A 26,593-nucleotide genomic window follows, 5' to 3' on the forward strand; every position below is an offset into this window, starting at 1 on the left:
ACCCTGCATGGGCATCCGTCTAACCCATTGTGCAAGGCAGTGAACTCTGGTGCTCCCAGAGCAGCTGTCCATGCCAAATTCAGCTGTCCTTGTGGCAGGGATCCAGCCTGGAAAGGACCGAGGAAGGAAACTGGAAGGTGATAACTATATCAGCTGCTCAAACTTAATCGGACGGTATTTCTTGTAAATCACTATTTACTATTGTTTAATCCTCCTTGGATTAACTGAAAATTCTTTTTCCTTCAAGGAGAATTAAACTCTAGCAAACAAAAGCTGTGTATGATACTAGAGTATGAAAGATCACTGAAACAGAGAGTGTTGTTACAACCATGAAGGTCTATCATGAACAGAGTTAATTCTACCCACTAACACTGCCTTGCCCACGCAACAGCTGTGGCAGCTTAAGATGTGACCCTCCCATGGTGAAGACATGGCTGAGGTGGTAAAACAGCATGACTACTTCCTTTTCTACAACTCTCTGGCTCACTGCAAACCATCCTCAGCAGCAGCAGCAGTTTAAGCCAAACCACCTGACTCGGGACTGACGCAGGGTGGGAGCACTACAGGATCCATTCCAGGGCTCATTAGATGGGCGGTAGCAGCCAGCTGAGGGCAGAGCGTGGCTGAACTGCTCCAGACAGAGCTGAAGCAAATAAAATAAAACCTGAAAATCTTTCCATGAAGTTATTTCCTGTGCTGAAGGAAGACAGTATGGTCTCAGCTGCTTGTTGCTGCCTTTTAGCCAGTGGGTACCATGCTTCCATTTCTGCCTACCAGGTGGTGTTCCCTGATCCTCTGTGGGTTTAGTTTAAGGACAAAGATTAGCTTAAGCAATGCTGAAATAATGATTTCTGTTAAACCTAGTGATTTTTTTTCCTATGCTGGGTTACAGAGCACTCATATAAATCAGCTTTCTGGCAAAATTGTGGTGTGAGGAAGCACTAATATCTTCAACTATTGCAGCTGGATCTAAGAAAGGATATCTGTCTCCAGCCTCGCTGGCTGGGGTCACTATCGATATTCAGCTTGGAATATGTCATATATGGAGAAAGAGTTAACTTTGCAGAGCATCAGGTGTTTCATTATTTATAGTTCCCCAGGCTCACATATATTGATTTCAGTAACACCTCTTTGAAGGAGTGTCAGCTGAACAAAAGATTTGCTGGTGACCAAATGGAGGCTAGTTACAGTTACTGTAATAAAAAGCTATGTGTGAGACTTGTCTCCTTATAAATGTAGTGAAATGAAATTAAGAGTGATTTTTAATTCTTTTTTTCTTTTCTGGTAGCCATCCCTTCACTCTTAATCACAAACTAATTTGCAGAACTAATTTTGCTGCGGAATAGATGAAGAATCTCTGATGAAGAATCATGTAGTTGCCAGAATCTGACAATATTGGAAATAATGTACTCGAGTCTGTCAACAAAGGTAGGAAAGACTTTCATACTGTTTATGGTACAGATAGTAGTAGTGGGTTTTTCAGTTTCATTCCAGATATACCATGATGCCTTCCCTCTGTCTGTAGAGGATGTTGCTGCCGCCTTCTGTTGGCAATTATTTCAGAATTTGTCACTCAGGTATGACTAAATAGGATTACCCAGATCAATATTTTCACATTAACTTTTAGTTCACTTAACTCATGCTATCATCCAGGCCTAATCATCTGTCCCGATGTTGTGTTTTCATTTTATGGATCTTCATTAATCTCTGTGCTCTAAATCCTGTTCTGTTTCTACTACACACCTTCCCAGCTGCAAACCCAAGTGTCACATCACTTGTCAAGATGATTGCTTAAATATATTTGGATGTGCCTGGAAAAATAGAAGTCTGTGTTCTACACACATTAAATTTATCCCACTATCCCCTGCAGGATAAAGATATTTCTTGTTATGAACAATACATAACTGATTTTTTATTATGAACAAAGTTTATAGAAAATATTAAAGAAAATATTAAAATAAATATTAATATAATTGAGATTCTGCTACACAGATGTTCATTCAGATTTTGACATCCTAACCAATTTTTTATCTATATGTTTAGTTTATAAACTTAGCCACAGATTTCATTAATCTGGCAATGAGTTTTATCCAAAAGGCCCTATTTTTGATTGTTGTTCACTGCCTAGTTTGTTTTGCAGTCTATATAACAATTAACATGTTATAAAGCTATCTTTAAGATGGAAGGCTTCTTTCTTTTGCTGTCTGTTATTCCAACAATCTGATGCAGATTTGAAGCAATCCCTTTAAGATGGGTTCAAAGGTTCATCCTTATGGGCCAGGAATAAATATACAAGAGCTTCCCACTCCATGGGTTGCATTCCACATAAAGCTGTCTTTTGCCATCTGCTTGCCACTGCTGAATCCAGGCCTTAGTGGTCTCTCTAAAACTTGGAGGTGAACTCCAGAAAGCTTGATAAAATAGAATCCGAGGCTGAATTTAATACTCCTTGGATATAATATCTCCCTTGACTACTGTGTTGAATTTTGATACAAAATGTATGAGATTATCTAGATTATCAATTTTTGTCACGCAATAATAGATCGCAACCTGCAATCAGATCCAGTAGTCAAATTCTATGTGCGTAGAAGGGCAAAAGGAAAAAAGATGCAATGAAACAAAATGGGACCAAATCCTGTTATCTGATGTGTTTGTCTGAACTGCAGATGACACCAGAAGTATGCAATGTCCAAACATATTTGCAGGAGGTCTAAATCCACGGATAATCTTCATCTGGATGCAGCCTCTTAACTGAAGGACATAAGTGCAGCATTAGAGAAGTTATTCCATATCTACAGGACACGATATCCTAGCATTTACTACACTCCCCAAATCTCTCTCTCTAAACTTTGAAGCTTTAAAAAGCAAGAGCTGGCTGAGAGCAAGCAAAATAAAACCATTAGAATCACATCTGAAGACATAAGAAGCCATCAATTAGAGGATTGCTCTGAATTAGCTTTTCCCAGATTTCCCTGCAGTGACATCAGTTAGCTGATGTTAATATTGGCCAGCACTGTGCACAGCACCACTGGTGCCAGCAAGCCAAAATACCGCAGTTGGAAGTTAAAAGTCTGTTAATAGAGTTCAAACTGCAAACAAGATGCAAATATCAAGAACGATTGCAATGGTACACCAGAGGACAGAATGCATTTTCTGTCATTTGCAGTCTTTAAATCAAGGTTAGACAGCTAACAGACATGTTTTATTTCAGCCACAAATGGCAGGGCTTTAGGCAGGAATTACCGAATAAAATTAAGTCAGGCTAAACAATTAGACTGTTCTTTTCTGGCTTTCACATCTATGAAAATCCAGTTTCCTGGGGCAGCAGCCCTCATCGCAGAAGAGCAGCCCACACAGCGTGCTCAAGACCTGGAAACCTGCTGCTGTCACTTCATCAGCTGAAGTCCCTGCTGAGGACTCAGGCTTGTGGCACTGAGATGAGGGAGAGTCGACACATAAAGCTGTATCTTAATATGCTAAGCCACTATGCCAGCTGATTCCCTTGCTGCTTTGAGCTAAGTAATTATTTTAAATAGCTGTAAATCAGAAAAGGGCTTTGCTTTTAAAAGAAAAATATACTGTAATCCATGTGTGAATTAATGCCCTTGGCTATTTTCTCTCTCTCACGTGCACAAACACTAAAAGCAATGAATTCATCAGCGATTTTTGAGCCTTTGTACTCCTTTTCCAGATGATAATTTCATAACAAGTTTGATGCCTGAGTTTTGGCTGCTGTGCTAAAACTGACACTACCACAATTACGTTCCTAAAAGATTCACATGCTTTATTAAACAATCTATTAAGACAAAGCTATAAATACACAAGAACAAAACAATACTCCTTGTCCCAGTATAAGTGCTTCGACCTGCTGATTTTCAGGGCATACAGTATTATGCAGTACTATGTATTTCTCTGGGAAGGTGACAGCTGGAGGTGTGGCTGAAAGCCCCCCACCAGCCATAGGGGAGCAGATGTTTGCATTACCTCCTGTAGCAGGTTTGTTTTTGTTGGCAGCTGTCAATAAACTGTTGCTGGCTAATTCTGCTCATTTCATTTTGGTTGGGGTAGTGGACACCTAGCAGCTTTTCCATAGGCATCCATATTTACTATGTGTGAAAATACATTTGTACAAATCCTAATTAATGGATCTGATTTGCTTGAGAGTAAGCCAAACTGAGTGCTGGAGACAGAAGTTGATTGCCTGTTTTAATTTAGGACATACAAGCTGCATCTAAAAGTAGTTCTGACAGCTTCCTCCAGCCTCTCCACGTCGGTATGGGGAAATCCTGTTTTTACAGGGAATTATCCAAGATCCTCATCTCTTTTTTTATAGAGTTTATCACTACAGAATCTTTATGGGGCTGAGAAGGTTCCTTATCACATTCCACAGAGAACCACAGGCAGATACTAAATTATGTCTCTGTAGGGCACGTTTGCATCCTGCAATGGACAGAGAGCCCGGAGGTAAAACTGACCCTGCTCTTCAGCTGAAGATGTCATAGCACCACCCTCAGGGTCCCCACCCTGAAATAACAGCCCCAAGGGGTAGATTATATGCCAGAAAAGCCCTGGCTATCTCACCATCACAATTTTTAAAGCCAAACAGGTGTCTTTGCACAGTGAATGTATTGGGGTGGGGAGCTCCCTGCTGAGCATTCACTCCATGTGAGCACAGTCACAGAGGGAGTCAGCAATGCAGCCTACACCTCCTGCTTCCCAAGGCAGTGGCTTTGGGCTTGTTTTTCCCTGCTTGCTTTCCCTGGTGTATTCAAGAATAAATCAACACAAGCTTTTACCAATTTTAGCTATATATCTTCGGCTCTGGTGGCGGGAACATCAACTATGACATGCTTGAGATTAAAGCAGTGGTTTTAAAGTTTCAAACGTGGAGATCACACCGTTACCCAGAGCAGATTGTTCCCCAATACAGAACAGTCAACAAAAATCTCTTAAATGTTTTTTCATCACTCCTTGCATATTCATGAATATTCACATCTTTGACCGTGTTACTTTAAACATAACTCTATGTATGGGTTGCATTGCTTCCATGTATCATACTTCTGTAAATATAGCAATCGATGTTTGTATTTCAGAGTGAACTGAGGCAAAAAGGATAGGAAGGAGAAGCTTCTCAAGCCTTTAAGTAAGGCATAAGAAACTTCAGTAATGTATTTAGAGGAAAAAAAAGGACTGCTTGGCATCTGTAAAATGAAAGCAGTACTTCTAAACCCGTTCATGCCCTAGAATGTGGCTACAGGAACAAGAAGATGTCATAGGAAGACTAAATTCCTACATCTAATTTTAGGCAAGAATTGTCTGTAGGTCTAGCTTGCTATTTCAATTGCACTTGCCATGTGTTCATGCCTGACTTGATCACATTGCTCCTGAATTCCTGCATCAAAGGGTTTACGGCTGCTTCTTTCAAAATAACACAAAATGCTTACTTTAGCTGAACTGTTCTAACAATGCCATTGGGAAAATGAAACCAGATTCCTAAACCTGCTTCTCAGAGTAGGTATCTTGGGGACAGCACAGCTGGGGATGGCCCCTCCCAGGGCCAGGATGCCCCCAGCCTCAGTCATACTCTAAAACTAGGTGCCAGCACTTCGGGGATTATTAGACTGCATCTATTTTAAAACACATTTTTTCTAACGAGTTACTAGCCTTCTCCAGGACACCAAGGAAAAGAATTAACGCCGTGCTCTTCACACTTTGCCAATAAGAAAGATAAGACAATCTTAAAAGTGTTTACATATAGAAAAAGATGTGCAACAGATTCCACTCTGCTGGAAGTAGACCTCAGACACAGGGAGGTGTAACTGCCTGGAATGGGAGAAACACATACGTACCAGAAATCCCAGTGTTGCATCTAGCAGAAACAAACCAGCACTGAGAGGGGCATAAAATATCCTAGTGAATTCAAATACCATTGTTCCTGTGCAGCACAGTACTTACTTGACTGAAAATTCAGAGAACAGAGAAACTGGGCGCTCTGCTGATGTTGGGCTGTGCCCAAGGCATAATTTTTCCTTCACACAAACCAGACAAAAGACCATTTCTGCAGCCAGCCTCTGGGTGGTCCCTAGGAGAGGACCTCCCTTAGGGAGGCCCCAGCCACCCTAGGGCCCCCAATCTGCACAGGAAGAGCTGCTGCTGGGGTGATACAGATGGGATCCCCACTGTCACACAGGGGTGGGGACCCCAGGCTCCGCACCATCCCTGCTTCACACGGGGCCTCGCTCTGCCTTTCAGCTTCCCAGTCCTGACCACCATATCCTTGCCTCTGCCCACCACACCCCCACATCTGCCTACCACCTCCCAAATGAAAACAGGCAAGACTCCCAGATCACCACACAAACCCACAGGGAAAAAAGACATTGTACCCTCAGCAAAATCTAGATGCTTTCTCTCTGGCTCCATCTTCAGTTTATTGCTGAATGGTGGGGAGGGAAGGGGAGGAGACCATCGGGCAGCAGAACTCGCTGAGGGCTGTAGGTATTTTCCTAGGTCTGGGAGCAGTTCACAACTTGCTCGCTTATTCTTAAGAAAACAACACTCATGAAAGTGCTCCTGCAAGGCTGAATATAGGGTCTCTCTCAGGCTCAAATCTCAGTTTACACGCAAAGAAAAAAACATATTGCCAGCATGAGCTCATGACATGGTGATCTCTCTCTGAACACTCATTTTGGCTTATGCACTTGGAACAGTTTTGCTATTTTCTCTGTAGCTCAGTCGTGCGATATTTCACCTCGCTCTTCATCAAGAACCAGGAGGGGTCCATATTGAGATGGAATGAAAAAATAACAGGGGTTTTAATTTAATGTGCAATTCTTTTATGAGAGGGCCTTTTGAAATGACAGACGACATTTTTATTTTCCTACACAAAGACATTCTCTAAAAGGGGAAGAGTTCAGGTCTGCATTTTCTCTTTTTCTCTCTGTCATGAAAGAGCTGCTTTCAGTTGTTGACACAGACTGTCAGGATTTCATTGCACTAAACAGATTGCTGGCACCTGGTGGGAAGGTAAAATGAATTCATCTACACTGAAATACTAGTTTGTACTTCAAAAAGTGGCATTCATTTGCAAGTCCTAAAGCTGTCTACAGACGTGAATGAATGAAGCTTTATAGTGATCCTGCTGGAGGGGTAAGCAGAGTATGCACATTTCAGTCCCAAGCACAGAAGGCACCTGACGTGTCCAAGGTCAGACTGAACGCACCTGAACCAAGATCTACTGAAATCCATAAAAGATTTCCTGCAACTTCAAGGCATGCTGAGCCGAGACCTAAACCAGTGATAGAAACAGAAAATAATTCATGACCCTCAAATCTCTCTTGTAATTGCTATTTTAGGCTACTTTTCTTCCTCCTGTTTTAGAGCAGACTTAAACCAGAACATCAGCCAAAACATGAAAATTTATTATAAGACAATATGATGCAAGAGAATTTGTGTTAAAGCTTTCCAGAAAAAAATCATATTGCAAGGACAAATAATAGCACTTTGTGGCCAAGATAATCTTTAAAGGAAATCAGAATGAGTTGAAATATCCCCATGGGCTTCTTTGCTTGAACACTAAAGAAGTTATCTGAAATGTTTTATTTACTGCAAGAACTTCAAGCTATTATTGCCTAGATTAATGGAACAGAGCTATAGCAGAAATACCAACTAGAATTCAGGACTCAGTAGCATACCAGGGAAATGAAAAATCCGGACCACTCAAAACTGCACACTGTTAGGCTGCTAAACAGATGCAAGGCTTTAGCAATAAGCACTTAAATCTTCTTATTAATTTAAAATACACTTTTTTAATTGCAGTAACAGCCATGTAGTCAAAACTGTAGGATCCACTTGGAAATACAGATGGCTCTAAACTATACGGAAGCAAATTATTTTGGCTGGGATCTAGTCATACCACAGGTATGGAAGACACTCAAGCTGCTCTGAAAAAAAAACAACCTTATTTGCTTGCACACAATACCACCCGAACAGCTCTATTGCTTTCACACCTGAGGTGGGCAAAGTAGATTTGTCAGCAAAGGCTTGGGACTTCTTTACTCTGCAGTCAACAGCATCACGAATATTTTTTAACCTACCGTTGGTACTATGTTCTCATACTCTTATAAACACATGGGGTTTATATTAGCTATGGTTTTGTTTTCTCTAGGTGGCCACTTCCTACTCCACTTCACTGCATATTTAAACTGACTGCAGTTACAGTAATGGAGGATTCCCCCAATTGCCTGCTAACCACAATCTTGCAACAGAAAACACCATGGCACTAACTTTGCCCTCTTCCTCTCCTTCCCTAAGCTCCAAACCACTTATTCAGCCCCTTGAGATGTTCTGACCAAGGCAAGAAAGCAAGTTTCCAAGTCAAAGTTCTTGAACAGAAAATGGCTCTCCAGCTACCCCTTTTCTCTCTCACATTAGCAGCCTTCCAGGCTGAGATCCAGCACTAACTGGTGGCTGAGCCAGGAAAGGACAAGCTTGCTCAGATTGCTGGAACTTCCTGGGCCAAAACTAACACGTTCAAATCAAGGCAATAGGTGGTCAAAATGGACTGTGGAGCACAGGCATTGTGCACTCACAGGGGATAAAGCCAGCTCATAATCTCCATGGGTATTGGTTTCTGATCAGATGGAAGATGCATCTTCATAAGGAGTATGTTGAATGAACCTACTGTTGGGAGGCAAAAGCCTGGCTGAAATGACAAGGTCTGTCTTCAGAAGGGTTCATCATAATCTCCCCCACCAGGTAACAGAAAACAAACAAAAAATCCCCGCAAAAAGTTGTCCTGGCTACTAATGCTGCCTTGAGCATTTAGAAATCCAGCCAGAATGAGATTGGAAACCCAACTAGGCCTTTGGATCATAGACTTGGAACAACCTAAGACAGACATGCTCAAAGGACAATGTACTCTGCTCTCTCCACTGATTAAAACCCCCATCCAGACAACATCACCTCAGCCCCCTTCAGATCTGGTTTCAAACATTTTCTTCCCATCTGTGCTCCTTTCTCAGCTAACTCTGTGCAATGCTGCTGTTGATGGATTATACAAAAGAGAGATACAAGATAAAGTTTGTATTGTTACTGTAGTAAAGACTCTCCCATCCATATTTCTTTCCAAGGACCCCAATATAAATGAAGACTGCTCCCCACAAGGCAGGGAAGAACAATCCTCATATATTCTCTACAGGACTATTTTAGTTCATTCACGAATTATCATAACATATAAAAACATATGTAAAAAGTATCGGGTGAAACCCTGGCCTGACTGAAGGCAATGGCAAATCTCCCATTTACTCTAACGGGACAGGATTTCATCCACTAAGTTCCAAAATGAACCTTTTCTGCCTATATTTCCTTGGACATGAGTAGCACATATTAGGCAGATGCTCTGTGTTTGCTCAACAGCTAAAGAAAGTTCTTCTTTTCCCCCCAAAATGCTGTCTTGTATCCCCAATAGACATCGAATAATTTCTTCAGAAAATAATCTCAAATTGCCAGGGTTTGTACTGTGTAATCTGGATTTGGGATAACCAAATAAACTCCCTGGCTGCTAGTCATGCCATTAATAGTAACAGCACAGTTAGAGACCTTTCCTTTGCTTTTCCACTTGAACATGTCTCCGTGTCTAATTTCAAATGCAGTTAATTGTGAAACAAGGAATAAACTGTAAAGTGGAAAGGTTGAGGATGAGGAAATATATTGAAACTCCTCTCAGTGAGTACAAGGGCAATGATCTGAGCACCAGGGACATTAAATTGGGGCAGAAAAAAGTGTTCAGAGAGGATGGCTAGCCATCACAGCAGCAGTGCATGACTTGCCTCTCAGAGATTTCTGCTACTCCTTTACACAGGTTGCTGCCCTGCGGCCACAGGACATGACCCCTGCCAGAATTTCATCTGCTCCAGTTTATGCTCCCATGAGTTAACCTCAGCTGCCTCAGTCTGCACTAATAAACTGGGCAGTGAATTGCAACAGGCTGGGATGTAGGCAGGCTCCTGCCAAGAGCTGCCTCTGGCCAGGGCATGGAGGCCAGGCAGGTATAGGGGCCATGATCCAGGGACTGCAGCCCGTTCTCCCATGCAGTCAAGTCACAGACAGCATCATGGGATATCCAAGGACATCAAGCCATTGCAGGTGAGCAACTCCCTAGGAGGTGAAGATCATTGGGAAAATAAGTATCTTCAGGGTAAGGTGACAAAGAGTTTTAAAATTCTCTCTTGGGAGACACAGCTTTCCTACTAAATTACTCCTTTGTGAACTCATGCCTGGCTTTCCCTCTGCCCATCAATTAATGTATTAAAAAGCCTCACCAGAGCACTGGGAGATGCAATTCCCTCTTCAAAACCTATATCTAAAGCAGCCGTTCAATGTTGGGAGTTTTTGTATGCCCAAGTTTGGAAGCCACTACACATTATTTGACCTCTCTGTCAGAAAGACAAAACTGTCAAGCTAATATCTCAGCCTGGGGATTTTTTCCTCTTTGAAAAAACACAGAGAAAAGGCAAGGGCACAAAAATGAGAAAATGCTTCAAACTAGAGTTTTAAATAGGCGTTTAGACAGAACAAATATGGATCCCTTGGTTCATTGTTTTCTGAGCAAAGAAAGAAGCAGTACATGAATGCGGTTAGAACATTTCAAAATGAATTAAAACACCCCATCCCAGCACACCCAGCTTACCCTCTCTGACTGCCTCACCTCAATTATTACTAACTGGTAGAAATCAACTCTGCTGTTATGACTAAGAGATTCAAGGCACAAATATGACTGCAGAATTTGCTGCAAAGGCTTATGACCAGAAGAACTGGCAGAGAAAAGACATTTCAGAAAACACAGCCATGAGGACAATATAACTTTTTAATTTCCCCACCGGTATATGGTGGGTGGATTTATTTACCTTTGGTCTATGAGGCAAGACTTATCTGTTGGCTTAAATCTTTACTAAGGGGAAAAGAGGAAAAATTAAGGACTTGATAGAGGAAGCTTTATAGTATGAAATTTGGAAGGCTTAATCCTATGACCCTACTTCTGCGGTGGGTTTACAGGACACGAAAAGCACATGAAAAATCTCACTTCAGTGTTACTTCTCACTATTCATTCTCTTGTGTACTTTTTTTTTTTTTATTTCTAGTTCCTTCTGTCAAAGGAGAAAAAGCCCAGAACAGATGTGGAAAATGTAGATAGATGGAAAGTGCGTCAATCAACCAGCCAAGACATATTTAAAAAAGGCCAATGCTGCTCCTTAACCACACCCTTCTCTTTTCACCATCTTGTCCCTGGTACCTCCAGTGTCCTGTTTCCAGCACACAGCTCAGCTGGGCAGAGTACCTGGCAGACTTGGGCTTACAGTGGGAGTTTCTGTGCGCAGTACAATGCACACGAAAACACATTAAACTTGGTGTGTGTGTGAGCAAAGCTGGCTCAGTAGAATGAAAGAAAGGAAAAAAAGAAGGAAAATTAGTGAAAAGAAGAGCAAAAGCAAAGATAGCAAATAACATCCCAACAGGTTATCAGATCATTAAATGAGGGTGTTGTTTTTTCATTTAAAACTCAATATTTAAAAATAATAATAAAAACTCATCCTATTAACTGAGGCAACTAATGGAAAACAAATGCATGGCTTCAATGAGCCAGATATGGAGAAAATGCCAATGAAGAGATTTTGGCAGGGCAAAGAAGACTTCAGTGCAGAGCAAATACAAGCAACACTTCCTCTCCTCCTCCCATTATGGGATACAACAGCACAGACTACCACATACACACAGAGTACAAATCACAACATTGCTGTCTTGTTTTAAAAGTAGAAAAGAACGTGAAATAGGAACTGCAAACTTAACTTCCCAAAATTTATTTTCTAGGGAATGTGCATATATTTTATTTTCTCCAACTTAATGTCCAGCATGCAAAGTACATGGTTCAGTTGTGGAACACACTAAGATTGGCATAAGGATCTCACTTGGCATGAAGATCTCACATTTTTAATAACAAGGGAGATTGGGCTGCGCTTTCTGAGTGATAGCTATTACAGACATCAGCTTTGGACAGTTATGTCTTGGGGTTTCACTGGAGCCAGAAGTCACAGCCTCCAGAATTTCAGTCCTGGAGTCCAGAAGAGATTTTGCTCCAGAAGAAGGAGTGAGTCCAACACAAGTGCCCGTCAGCAGCACTTAAGGAATTTGGTGGCCAAGACTATCACTGCCAGGTACCTGGTAGAGCTCAGCAAGGAGCATACCACTCCAAGCAAGTTTGGCAGCACAGACCAGTGGTGGCCTGGCTGAATCTAGCACATCTTTCATTTGGCATGCTGCCCCTTTCCCAGAGGAGACAAAGAACGGATGATCAGGCAGCAAACAGCCTGAAGAGCTGGGCACATTTCCAAGTAGTCAACACCACCCTGCTAAAGCTGCTGTCACTGAAACTAGTTCCTAGGAAAGGGCGGGAAGAGGTGGGATGTGTATAGAGCAGTATAGTCTGGATTTACCTCCGTACCTGTGAGGAAACCTCCAAACTGGGACAGGGCTCCCTTGGCTGATAGAGTTACAGTTGAGTTACAGTTTCCTACAGTTGAGTCCTGTAGGAAACATTTCATGGTTTTTTTAACAACAAAAATGTTTCAACACTAACATCTTTGACCAGTGGCCTAGACGCAAAACCATCGTAGCAACCACCAGGGACAGTACAGTTTGTAAGAAAGAAGCTTTGCAAATAACTACAGTCATACAGCCCTATAGCCATAGGGGCAGGATCCCATGGTGCTACGCTTAATTACTGCTCAGGCTGTATATGTTTGTTAGGGACAATGATCACTACAGGGAGGCAGTGAGCACAGCAGCTACATTTTATATTCAGCTGTAGAATTTCTTTTCCCCAAACTGCATTGATCTTGCCAAACAAAATTTAGAAATCCAATGGAGTGGATCAGTGATGCTGCTCAGTCCCATTTTAAATGCAAACTAAAAAAATATATGAAACTGTGTGGAGGAAAGCATGTGAAAAATGAAAAATGTAACTCCATACTCAGTGCTCATTGTGGCAGATTATAGACCACAATTATTATTTTTATCACTGTGATGCTTTCATACAGGAGAAACAACAAAGTTGTCAGCAAAACAGTTTTAGAGTCTGTGTCTACAAACTCCACAGTGAATTTTAGAAGACATGACCCTATAAACACAGCTCCAGTGTTTCCAGCAGGTGATCCCTTTCTCACCTCTAAGCATCAAGGGGAAAAAAAGAAACACATTTCTTCTTTCCCTGTAATACACTCGCTTCTCTGATGGTCCCAGGTGCACAAGAGGGAAACAACAGATTATTATTTTATTCTGCTCATGAACAAATGGGAGACAAAGAGGCTTTTGGTACAACTGGGAGAAGGGGCAGAACTCTGGGTTGGGAGGACAGTGTTGTGGCTGGGTTTCTGCCCACCACCTCCCTCCCCACTGGAAGGATGAGGAAGGATGTGGTGTGTGCAGAAAGGAAGAAAGCAGAATTCCACTATGCTATGCTGGTGTCCTAATCAGCCTTGGCACAAGGGGAAATTACAGCAGCCTAAGAAAAACTGAAAGCACTGAAAATGAATTTAAAAAGCTGAGACATCAAACGCCTTTTTGGAAGGGGCTTCGCTGACTGTATTTACTTTATATCTGCTTATCATTAAAAAGTGAGGCTAAGAGGTTTTAACTTTTCCAAGGCAAAGTCTCAGGGAACATTACCTTTATTCTCTCTCACTTAATAAAGATTCTGTTCCCTTTCTATTGAGGGAAAGAAATGACTTTACATGAACTGTAAAGAACATACAGGAACAGCTTTGAATGAAAAACATGGGAGAGAGAAAATGAGAGGATGAGGTTTCCTGTTCTTGGTGAAGTGTATTCTCCATACAGGAACATTTCTAAATTCAACATCCTACTTTGGCCCTGTCTACACCAGAGAAAAGCACCATGTTAAAAAAAGTGTGAACTGACATGTCTTAGGAAAACTTAGGAAAACACAGTATTGCACTGAGGTATGAATGACAACAGCTGTGTTATTGTAAAATGTGCTGGCTCCTAGTGGTTAACCGTGAGGTGTGTCCCGCAGATGATCACCAGTTTTGTTTTTCACATCCAGCATGCCTCTTCACACAGATATCAGTTATCATCAGTTGTTTCAAATGACCTGCCTTGGCATAAGCAGAGTGTAAGGCATACATTTACAGAACAGCACACAGACATTTATGCTCTGGCCATTCATTTTATACACACACTTCACTATCCCTTCTGTCTTCTCTTTGAACAGAACAACATTTAGGCTTTTCTCTTCTTTTTGGAAGATGTGTCTGGAGATGCAGTATTCTGCAGAGTAGAAAGTTCTCCCGTTTCGTAATTGTGACCATTATTTATAATGGCTTTTTGTCTGTGATTTTTTTTTATTTATTTCTCTATAGGCACCATGTTATTGTGAGACTTATATGTCCTGGAGTATTCCCGAGTCTACAATTTTAAGACAACTTAGAAGTTCCGACCATAATTTAAAGATCTGTATTACCTGCAATACCAAATCTATTTACTACACTGTTCATAGCAACTATTTATGGGGTTTAAGAAATTAGGGAATTGTGAAACAGAAAAGGCTAGACACTTTCTCATCACAAGGACAGCTTTTCAGTCACAGACATTTTGGCATTCCCTCACCAGAATTTCCCCTGCTCAGCTTCAGCAATACAAAGCATTTTGCAGGACAGTCAACTGGGTTGGTCTGAACTTTTCCTAGTGGTAAGTGGAGGCTAAACAACTTCACTGGGCACATTGCTGAGCTGAATATGAGGTTAAAACAAAAAAGCCCACAGACATGATTTACATGAATATCTTCCTCACTTGGGTTTAGGTTTCCTTGGTGTGTGTCTCATTCCATCTCAGGCTTTAATGCTTGCCGTTTTTCTGCCAAGAATGTGAAATCTGTTGTCAGATTTTGTTATTAAAACCACTGTGTGGTGTTGCTAACAACCACTGGTGCATTTTAAACACAGTGTGCTGTATCACTAGGATTACTCAAGAAAAATCAAGTACAGTGAGAACTGGGAAGGTGGGGGCAGAACAGTTACCTGTCAGCATCAGGTCACATATCAGGTTATCCAGTCAATATTTTCCCTGTCTCCAAGAACAACTTCCCATTACAGAACACTCCCACTGCATAGTTCTGTCAATGTCTGATGCAGCGAGGCTAAGCCACATAGGGACCTGAAAGAGCAATCCATAGCACTGCGCACTGCACCTGGACAACGTGAAACTCTCCAGAACAGCTGAGGATCTCACAGGCTCCTCAGGGATGTTGTTGATGGAAGAAGGCCAGGACAAGTTTGGGGGAAAGGAAGAAAAGAAAGGAGTTACCAGATCATAATTAATCAGGCTAAAATACAGGCTAGAGATAGCTTCCCATGTCTTAGCATAAAAGTTGCCTAAAAACAAAAAGGAAGGAGAAACTGAAACCTGTGAGAGAATACACCAAAAAATGCACTACCGCAGGATTATGTTACGCAAAGTGTGTGGACCTTTTCTTCAGTGTGTGAAAGTTTGAAACATGCTGTGCCATTTTCAGCACATTCTATTTTAATGGCTAGAGAAAAACTGCATCATTAACCTGGTAAATGCATGTACCAACACCACTAAAACTGGAGAAACACCAGGAGCAGTTTTCTTTCCTCATATAATTAAAGGACATTTACAGCCTCACCTACAAATAATAAAAAAAAAACCCCACCCACAACAGGTTTGCTCAGTAAGAAGAAGAAACTACATTTCACTATGTTAATTTAAATTAGCAGCAATCAATTTTATCTGTAATTTCATTTAGCTACCATGACTGAGTTGCTAGTTACTTTTGAATTTCCTGTTAAAACACTGATTTAGAGCAACACAGAATAATAAAACTACCTCAGTGGGATATTCAGTTGCAAAATAGAACAAAGTCATTAGCAGAATTAATCGATTCTGGGTTTCCATTGCTATGCTTTCTTTAAAAGAAGCATGCTCATTATCATGTTGCACGGGAAGAAAAGAAATTAAAGGAGCAGGAAAGAATTAATATACTTACAGGACATGAAATTTGACTCATCTGGCAGCTGAAGCCATGCTCAAATTTTTGTATGGAATTTTTCTATCCATAATCTATATTGCTCCTTTACTGAGAGCAGATCTCTAGTTGTCAATGCAGGAAGTTTGCTTGTCAAGGGGATTTACTTGGAAATAGTTAAGTCATGTTATGATTCATAGTGTCTTTTCCCAGTTAAAAAAACCCCAACGCTGTTGGATGCAGCACAAAAGTTTTTCTGATCTCACAAGCTACACTCTTACTTATCACAATAGTCTCCCAACAGCAAAGCATCCTGTCAGCATGACATTCTGTGGCTATAAACTCACATCTCATTCCTCAGTTCACCGTTTACCTACCAGAAAGAAACAAACTTGGTGTTGTAAGGTAATCCTTACATTCAATCAGCTGTAAAAAAAAATTATCCCATCTTTTAAAGATATTCATCATGCAAACTTTAGCTTCACTCTTCACACTGTACTCTTAATCCTTGTTTAGGATTGTGCTTCCAAGCACTTCCTCAGTAAAAACCCCAGTGCAGCTGCAAACCCCTCCAGACTCATCATTGTACATTGCTCCGCAATTCTCCACGTGCCAATGAATTTTCTACAGTATCTTGGGTATCAGAGCTTGAGGGCACCAGAACATGCACACATACTACCTGCACTTCCCATAAATGCATTTATAGATTGCTGTCAAGAGATTTATTTGCATCAGGGTGCCCACATTTTCATTTTCACCATTGGCTGCACCCACATTAACACAGTGTTGCTTTTCCATTCTATCATTTATACCCATGCAGCATTTATCTAATCCAGAAATGCCTCCTCTACTCCAGCCTGACAAGTAAATGCAGCAAGTTTTCAAATATTTCCTTTCAGATGTCATAGCTCTAGTCTCTTCTAATCTTAGTTTTTCCACTGTCCTTTTCACCTCTCTCAGAGGTTTCAGTTAATCACAGTTCCTTCTCATCTGGTCTCTAGGAAGTGTTATTTTTCTGTAGGTGTACCCCTTGGTACTCATAATTCATACTGATGCTGCATTGACTCTCCCTTGCATTGACTCTCCCTTGCTCTGAAGGGCTTAACCCTTCATCCCTTCTCTCAGCTAGAAAAAAAGATATTTGCAGCATCCAAGAGTTGTTACTGCAACAGAAAGAGCAAAGGTGACATGTCTTGCAAAGACACATGTTCTCCCTAAAAAATGAAGCAGAGGCTGCAAAAAAAATATTGGCAGAAACGAGCGTTTCACACATTATCTGCACTTCTTAAACACAAGGGTAAAGTATGGAGTTTTTCTCGAGGAAAGGAAAAAGCCCCAGCACAATACAGTTTTGCCAAACGTTTTCAACTCTAGTTCTCTTGTAAGTGATTTTAATCTTCCTTCACTGGAGACAGACATTTAGCTCAATTGTTGTTTGTACTGCTGAGGTCTAATTTGCAGGCAGGTGCCCCAATTAATCCATGAATCCATGCTTTAGAAACAAGTTTGGGGCTTGTGTGCTCTATATTCAAAACAAAAACCCCAAAGAAAGGTTAACAAAACCCTGGTAACAACATGCATCTGAAGGAACTTAACATGTTATTGACTTGAAGGTACACAACTAAACATTACAAAGCCTATACTACGTAGATTCAATACAAGCAGCAATAGGAAAACAATAACACCTATGGGTTAATCCTGCAAATCCCTGAAATCAAATTATTTAAAAGATTTTCAAGAGAATATTTTGAAAAACAAACAAACAAACAAACAAACAAAAAAACAAACCAGTCCACATCTAGAAACTCCACAGTTCCCATCTAAAGCAAATACACCTTACAGAGTTTGACATATATCTTAAAAAATATCTGAGCACTGCTTTACAGCAATTGGTAGAATACATTCTAATTAAAGAGAAAATTCTCTTGGCTAGATTTGGTTATTTTGCTGGAAAACCTCTCAAGGTAATTTCCAACATCAAAATTTATGAATGCTTATGCAGGTATTTTTCAAGTTTCTGATAACAGTGCTGCGTGACTCCTGATTAATTTGGTTTTATAAGATAAGGAAGCATAGGAAAAATGCACGTGAAAAAGTGTTCACAGAAGCATTTGCATTTTGCTAGTCCTGTAATCAGAGTTCACTTCAGATCCTTACTCAGTATCAAAACAAGAAATGCAGATTCCCCTCAGAGCATCAAAAGTCTTGAATCATCTTCAGAAGGGAACGGCCATTCATTTTTCATCCAACTTTTTTTTGCCAGTTTTCAGCCAGTTTCTTTCCTACTAAGCACAGAAGTAAATTCGTAAGACTTCAAGATGTAAAAGCCGGAGAACTGATTCTTAGCTGTTGCCATTAAAGAAGCATCATCTGGGAATCTCCCAAAGTGACAAGCTCTACCTAAATGACCACCAGTGAAATCTGTAGTTACCTGCCTGCCAAGTTTCAAAGGACCAAAGTGATTCAACAACTGCATATTCTGCTTATGGAACAGCTTCCACAGAAAGTCATATTTATGCTAGTTTCAAGTCCTACTAATCTAGTGTTAACTTTGTAGAATAAGATTGCAGGTTGACGCTTTTTTAGCTGATCAGGCTTACTGGCATTCATTAATTTCCAAATATGCAGCATTTCCTTGGGTGTATTATTTAAAGTTTAGAAGCCTCATCTAAAAAAGAATGAGGCATTTTGGGTACAAAATCAATACATCCGGTGTTGATACTTATATACGTGACATGCCAGATTGACAGTTTTTCCAACTCACTGGAGGGGAAAAAAAAATAAAACCCAAACCAAACAACAAAAACTCACTGTGTGAAATAATGACTTCAAAATTCAGTGATAAAACCCCCATTGATTTCATGATCAAATTTTCACATGACATGTAGAGAAATATTCTTTTAATTTGCTCCCATTAAGACAAAATTAGTTTAAGTTTTCTTCCACCCACAAAGCTCTCATCCACAAGTCATCTTAGAACTCATACTTAACTCCAGAGATGTTTGAATTTTTTTTTTTAAACATGTTAGAGAAAATACATGAACAATTCTGCATTTGTTTTGCTAGTCCCTTCATGCAGACCAGAAGCTCTCCAGAAAATAACAATCAATAATTTCTCTCTTTCCATTACAGCTGATAAACAAAAATATTTGTCACTGTACTACGGGAAACAGTCCATTCTAATCCTAAATTCCTTTCATTTTCAATACATATTTAGTTGTTTTTTATTCTTCTTACTACAAAAACCATAATGGAAAAAAAGACATGAATTCATATTGTATGGAAGGTTTTATTGATGGCTAAATTGCTGTCACATCAGGTGCACTTTAATTCTAACCCGACAGAACTAAAAAGTAATTGGCTATTAAAGACTTAACATCTGTAAGCCTTTAAGTTGCCAAAGACATACTGTTCTGCACAACTTTCTTGCTGCCAGCAAACAACAGCATTTTAGCTGCACAGCTAAATGCTTCAGTATACAGCCAAGAGTGATCTTGAGATTTATCCCTGTTACCAGTTACACTTTTTTATGTTACAAACAAAAACCATTTTCTTACTTCTCTGCAATTATGTACAGTATAAAACAAAACTCAGGGTTTGTGGTAGAAATTATTTGATCATATACAGAAGACAACATCAAATTTTATGAAACTAAGGACAATAATTATTTTCTGAGATTAGAGTCCCATTCAAGATTACTTAAACTGACATTGCAGTGCGATGCTTTCCAGAACCATGGAAATACACCCAGTAGACGAGACCCTCCTCTTCTGCTTCACCTTATGACTTACATGGACAAATCTAATGTCACTTTGTATCCTACACGATCAGACCTATGTGTGTCACAACTCACTATCTAGGCTTGTTTTGAACTAGAGAAGCAGTTAAATGATATCTAATAATCTTGATGTACCATAAACAATATTTACAGAAGTGTATGTGATGATATTCACTTTACTGTCAAGGGGAAGAAAAAACTGCTGGGAAGGAAACGAAAAAGTAAATCAAATGCTCAAGAATACAAATAAGAAAAAAAAAAATCACAATTAGAACTGGGACAACATATTAGAAAGCCAAAAAGGAAATGCATTATCTCAAGTAATAGTGCACAGCCTTTAATTTACAAACCAAATCTTTACCTAGGGCACAAAAAAGAATGCCCAGGCAACCACTGCCCCATGATAGCAGATTCCCACAGAAGTCCAGAGAAGAAACACAGGTTCTTCAGGAGACTTTCTGATATCTCTTCAAAGTGATAAAAAGTGTAATAAATGCAGTTTCTAAAGGAAAATATCAGTACAGAAAAGATGTGCTAGAACAGTGAGCCAAGATCCATAATTTCTCCATCCTAATTCCAAACTATCAAAAGAAATGGACACTTCTTAAAAAACAAAAATCCTCTACAATCCCACCCATTTTCAAGTAAGTTCTTTCTCTCCACTCTAGTTTGCTAAAGAGGATTTCAGCGTGAGCAAGAAAATTCTGTGTAACAGCAATAATTCATGGATTTCTGGAACGAATCATTAGCAGCGGTACAAACATGCATAAGCCATAACCTGTATTGTTACCTCTTATGTTAGTTAAAATGGAAAGAGCAGTAATCAAGATCCAGAAAAATTCAAGTTACCATTCAAATAAAAGATGTTTAATCCAACTCATAAATACCAAATACTCCCCACCTTTTTTGTGAAGTTGCTTTAGACAATAGCTGTCAACCAAAATTCAGTTATTTATGCAGCATGGACTTCCTTAAAATGACATTGTCAAACATTCAGAGTATAAATACAAGACCTCCTGTGCATCATAAAAAAGACAAAAATTCTCATAATATAAACAACACTTAGTTTTACTAGCTTTCTGTAAGTTACATTGCAAATAACTCATTTCTCTAACATAAATCTCAGATTTGAAAGAAGACAGGCTGGCAAGTAGAAATAATTATTGTGAACTGCTTGCTATCAGTGCTGTGGCCACAGATTAATTCTCAGCATCTACCCAGCATGAAACTTGCCAGTGCAGCTATTAACACCACTAGCAAAGTTGCCAACAACTGAATGGTCTGATAACTTAATGATTTTCTCCACTGCCCTATGAAGCACTTAAGAGCAGCACAGACAAGACAGATAAACAGTAGCAAGGAGGCTTATATGTTCAGTGCTTGTCATGTGACTATTTGTAAAGCCAATAAACGATTTGTCCCTTCAGAAGTACAAATTATCTTTCAGAAAGAGTTTATTTTAAACTCCTTCCTAAAATCATGGGAAGACAGCAAACTGTAAAATTAAGGCTTAAATTACTTAAGCATTTTCCCTCAAGCTCAGTTTTAAAAGTTCACTGGACTCTCCTGTCATATATGCTTTAGATAAGTGGAAAAAACAGCTGATTTACAAAGGAAGTCAACTGGTCCTAACCCTGCAGCAACTGTGAACAATATGATTTGACAACAGTCCTTGCTACAGAAGGTCCAATCTGAAATAATATAAGTGAAGATGAGTACTTGCATTTGAAAGCATTCCTAGGGAAAGAAACACTTTGAAGATCCATTTCATTCCATAACACAGCACCAACAATGCTCAGTGGCTGTGTTTATAAAGCAAACTACCTTATTATTGCGTTGTTCTGCTTGTTTCTAGATTACTCTGTTACTCTAATTTAGTATCTATTTAGCATATGTACAGTAAACTATACTGGTCTAAAATCCAAGCATCCCCAAGAAATTCCCAGAAGATGGCTCCTATGCATAAATTTGTAATTAACTTTTGAGGTCAAACAAGGGTCTTTCAGAAAACTTAGCTCATCAAAATATTTTTATAAGAATCTATTGAGTGTGTAAGTCTAAAAAAATAACCACCTGCACATCTATCCTTTTCATGAACTATACATGCTCCACAAAGTTAACAGCTGCAACTGGTTTGCTGGGATCACAACAAAGAAAGACAAAAGGAAAGAGAAATAAAATTTATTATAAAACATGTTGAAATAGCAATGACTTAGCTGACTTTTTGCTCTGCTGTTCTAGGCAGAACAAAATGTGACTGAAAGCTCTCAGGAAGGCCAAAACAGAATTACAGAAGTAGTATGTTGCCGCATTAAAATCGTTTTCTCTTGATAATTTCTGGTTTCCAGCTGACAGGATGAGTTTCTTCAGTCTAAAGGGAAAAGAAAAATCTTGTAAGGATTATTTTAAACTTGAAACTCACCTATAATTAGGATTTAGATTAAAATATTACTTATCAAGTATATATACTCTATTTTGTATGTAGTATTATAAATACCTAATTTACTATGTAATTAATTTACCCAGATGAAATTTTCTATCATATCATAGCAACACTTGTTCTGTTCTCTTTTCTTTTTCTAATAAGGCAAAAAAATCAAGTTGCCAATGGCATTTCAGAAACAACATTGTGCTTATCAAAGCATATGAACAAGAATCCCAGTTACAGTCCATCCAGAGATACCTCCATCAGTATTGGCAGATGCCACGGAGTCTCCAGTTTGCCCAACTGCAAAATGGATACGACATTTCTTATTCCTTTATATCTAAGAGTTGCTCCAAGTCTAATTCGGTGCAAAAATTCCAAGGTATAATAAAAATCCTTACATTCTTTGTATTGAAGACATACACCGATAAACTATACAATCACCTATTGTCTTCTCCATCGGTAAATGGATTCAGATTTGAGAATAACAGTTTGGAAATCAGCTACTCTGAATTCTCAAAATGGTCAAGGCCAGTAACTAGATCATATACAGAAGTACAATAAATCTTCAAAGTGCAATCCTTTTGCTAATTCCCATGTTTTGATCAATACAACCACACACAGTTCCCCACTGGGTTCAAAACACAATGTACGTTATTGTATTCAGATTTCTCCAAACTTCATCACAAAGGTCTTTTGCAGAAGAGTTGACAGACCTAACACTTACTTGTACTATAGCATATAATAAGAATTAGGAATGCAGAAACTACCTACCTCTTAATGCTATTACATATGGCTTTCAAACTTCAATAAAATGGATTACACAAATCTGTACATGTCCCCTATAGACGTGTTATATTTGTTGGAATTTTTTTTTTATTTCCTGAAAATACTTTAAAAAGACACTTTGACATACCGCAGTGTCATCTTCTTTGTATACTTTTATGGTTTTATCAGCTTCAGCAGTTAGCAATCTGCTTTCTGACTGGTCAAAAACACAAGCAAATATTCCCGATTCACTGTCCAAAGAGCCTGGCTGTACAGCTGCATGTACTCTCTGGAAGTTGTATCCAGTTCTCCAGTCCCAAAGATGCATAGTACCATTATCAGCTAAAACAAACAAACAAACAAACTTAGTATTTTGACCAGTTAATTTGTATCTGTTTGCTAAAAACAGTATCATTAACAACTAATAAATACATCAGGAATACATCATATAACATTCATGTAGAATAGCTCAGTATACCCTGAAAGTTTTCTGATTTTCTGCTGTTTTCCTTCTTAGTTAAGAAAGGCTGATGGAAGCTTCCTCACAATCTCATTCAGTTTTCATCAGACAACCCAGAGAGATGATACACTACATTAAAAGGCAATTGCAGCAAGTTGCTTTGGAAGCACAGTAAGGACTGGCATTCTGAATATCAAGCTCCCTGTTCAGTAGCTCCACTAAAGCTGAACAAAGAGGCATCGTCCTGCCAAAGAGATTAGGACATTTAGGACTCTTATGTAATGCAAAATAGGTTTAATGTTTAAAGATGTTTTATTCCAAATACAGGTTAAACCACTGCCATTTCACTGCTACTGGCATCAGCTACAGGGCATTCACAGCAATCTGAACTCTGTATTCAGAAGGATGCTCTCAAGACAATTTTTCAGTTATGAAAAACAATACCCTCCCAAAGCATTATCTAGCTGAAGCAGATCTATTAAAATTTAAATTTCTCCACAGTTGCCACCTCAACAAGAAATGCAGATGTTTCAAGAAGGGTATTTCTACAGTAGAATACTCGAAGGTAACATCAACTTCTTTGAAGTTGCTGTAGATAGCATGAGGATGTAAAGGGGGGAATCAATATTCAGATTTTATTTTTAAAAAGTCACAAATAAAATACTTAAAATAATAGTGGGGTTTTTATGTGGAGAAGGAAAAGGGTTTTTTTAAGACTCTACTACTAACATAGAAAAGTCTTACAAGGATGTTCTAGAAGTGTCTTCAAATAACAATGAAAGTATTTTGTTAAGTTCTTGTTAAGTTCTTGTTCTCACTATGAATGAGCCAGTTGTCAAACACGGCTTTATCCAAATTATTATACATACCTGAAAACATAACCAGGCAATATAACTGGCTATTTTCCAACTCCTGCTTAGCACATTTCCATCCTACTTCACATCCCCAGCCTATAGCACATACTGTATTAAATGACCAAGTGCATTTCAGTGTTTCACGGTGTAACTTAACTTTATTCTTTTTATGCTCTGGTTACAAACACAGAAATGTTTTTCGTAAGTATCCCTCTGCAAGTTCATTGAACTGTCTTAGACTGTCTTATCACCTGTGATGCTGTGAATTGAGTCCCATCCTTGTTTGCAACTACCCAAAAGGTTAGACAAAACCAAGAGATGAAAATTCAGGCTCTGCAAGTTGTGTGGAGCGATACAGTCTCACCTCTCAATTTGCCTCAGACTGCTAGAGCTCTCCCAGCAACTAGTCTAGGACCTCAGAGATTTGGGTTTAGCCTCCTGCTGTAACTGTGTTTTCCCACGCAATCTTAAGACTGTTTCTCTAGAGCTCATCTCTCAAGTTGTAAAATTAGCACTTCCTTTTTCCACACTGTTTACTCATTTCCTGTTTATAACAGCAACTACATTATAAACACATGTACCCCTCTCCCTCCTATGCAGGCACAGTGCCTTAACAAATAGATCCAGCTGAGATTTCTAGAAGCCACTTTCCAAAAAGCTTGCCACTAAAAATAGTCTTGTACAAACATAAAAAACTCTCAGATTATGGTTTCAGTAACACATATTTGGAATAAAAGATTTTTATTACAGTGTCATGTAATATAGAGAAAAATGCTACCTACAATATGAGATAAATGTTATTACATTAAACTATTCATGATCAGATAACAGTAAGCATTCAGGATGCTTTTTCTACTCCCACAATACAGGTACATGAACACAAACTAATAGTTCTAAGACTTTGGGAGTTCACAGACCAGTAACAATACTCTAATGTATCACAGGATATTAAATCCTTGAAGTTTTTGAATGAAAGAATTAAACTGATGTATAACAATAGACACAAAATCCTCCCACAGGCACTGGAGCCAAGTGGCTGGTTTCTTAATTTAAGAACATTTAATACTGCTGCGTAAACATGACTTTGATTCACAGGACCAAATAAAATTTGGAGATTAGCTATCACTCTTTTAATAGACACAAAGACAACATCAGAAAATACGTGCAAAAAACTTGAAGATAACAGAGCCAATGCATTTGTGCTGCATAAAAAAACCAGGGAAGGATCCACACCAAAGCAGTATAGCAAGCTTTCACAAAATGTTTCTATATCCTCTATCCATTGTCACTGCATCGTCATGTCACTAACTCTTGAGGAGGCACTAATGATCAGCAGATCATAATGGAGGGACTCTGTAGCCTTGCAACAGCAGCCAGTGGAGAAGAGGAAACCTCTTCCCTGCAGCACATTAGAAGTCCTTCAAATACATTTTTGTGCATGCAGCTCAGTAACATCCAAGAATTTAAAACTGGCCCAACTCACTATAAATGAAATGGTGTGCTGTAGCAGACTTATAGGCCCAGATAAAGCAGAGCTCAAGTGAGCATCTTTGCCTAAAGACCTGCAGCCACATGTACATGAGGGAGTGGAGAGGAAATGTGTATTTCTCATTTTTACCTCCTGAGACCAGAACACCATCAGAATTTACAGCCAGCGTGTTGATAATAGCATTGTGGCCAGAGAGGTTCTGAATGAAGTTTCCATCTGGGAATTTCCACTGCTTAATATTATCTGGAGAACCAGATGCAAATGTGTAACTGAAAGAAAATAAACACATTATATTAAAGTTCAGAATAGCTGTAGGGAAACCAAATGTCCTTCACTAAAACTACTGCTAAATGCTAGTTGCAAAATTACTTAATACTAGAACTGCTTTTCTGACATATTTCCTTCACATAAAATTAAGCAATTTTATGAAATCATGAATTACCATTTCTATTGTTTTCTTTCTGTTCCACAGACTAAACTTTATAACATCCTATCTGGCATAGGATTTAATATGTAAATAAATATTTAAAATGCACATTAATTTATGATCAGTTGTTATTCTGACAAATTTTCAAGACAAGGGCATCCTCAGCAAAGGTAACAGGAAAAAAAAAAACAAAGCAACAAACCCTAAGCAAAATGCCCAGTACTGGCTCGTCTTCCAAAACTACACAGCCAAGGATGAAGCGCTGAAAAAAAGTAACTAAGAAAGATATTTTCTTTCACTGAGTTACCCTAAGATAATAAATTCCTTAATTTTAA

General features: G+C 39.2%; 1 protein-coding gene across 1 annotated transcript; it reads right to left on the reverse strand.

Annotated features, from left to right (window-relative positions):
- Window positions 1-19,326: 19,326 nt before the first annotated feature.
- On the reverse strand, window positions 19,327-26,135 carry LOC113990369 (pleiotropic regulator 1-like). The gene is made up of 3 exons (XM_027725744.2): window positions 25,961-26,135; window positions 23,177-23,370; window positions 19,327-22,206 (listed from the first exon to the last, which is right to left on the reverse strand). Exons 1-3 carry the CDS (start codon window positions 26,118-26,120, stop codon window positions 22,147-22,149), a joined length of 414 nt encoding a protein of 137 aa, XP_027581545.1. The 5' UTR covers window positions 26,121-26,135; the 3' UTR covers window positions 19,327-22,146.
- Between the last annotated feature and the right edge of the window lie 458 nt (window positions 26,136-26,593).

The sequence above is a fragment of the Pipra filicauda genome, unplaced genomic scaffold (assembly GCF_003945595.2).
Source record: "Pipra filicauda isolate LSUMZ 115617 unplaced genomic scaffold, ASM394559v2 scaffold368_size711631_pilon, whole genome shotgun sequence".
NCBI lineage: Eukaryota > Metazoa > Chordata > Aves > Passeriformes > Pipridae > Pipra > Pipra filicauda.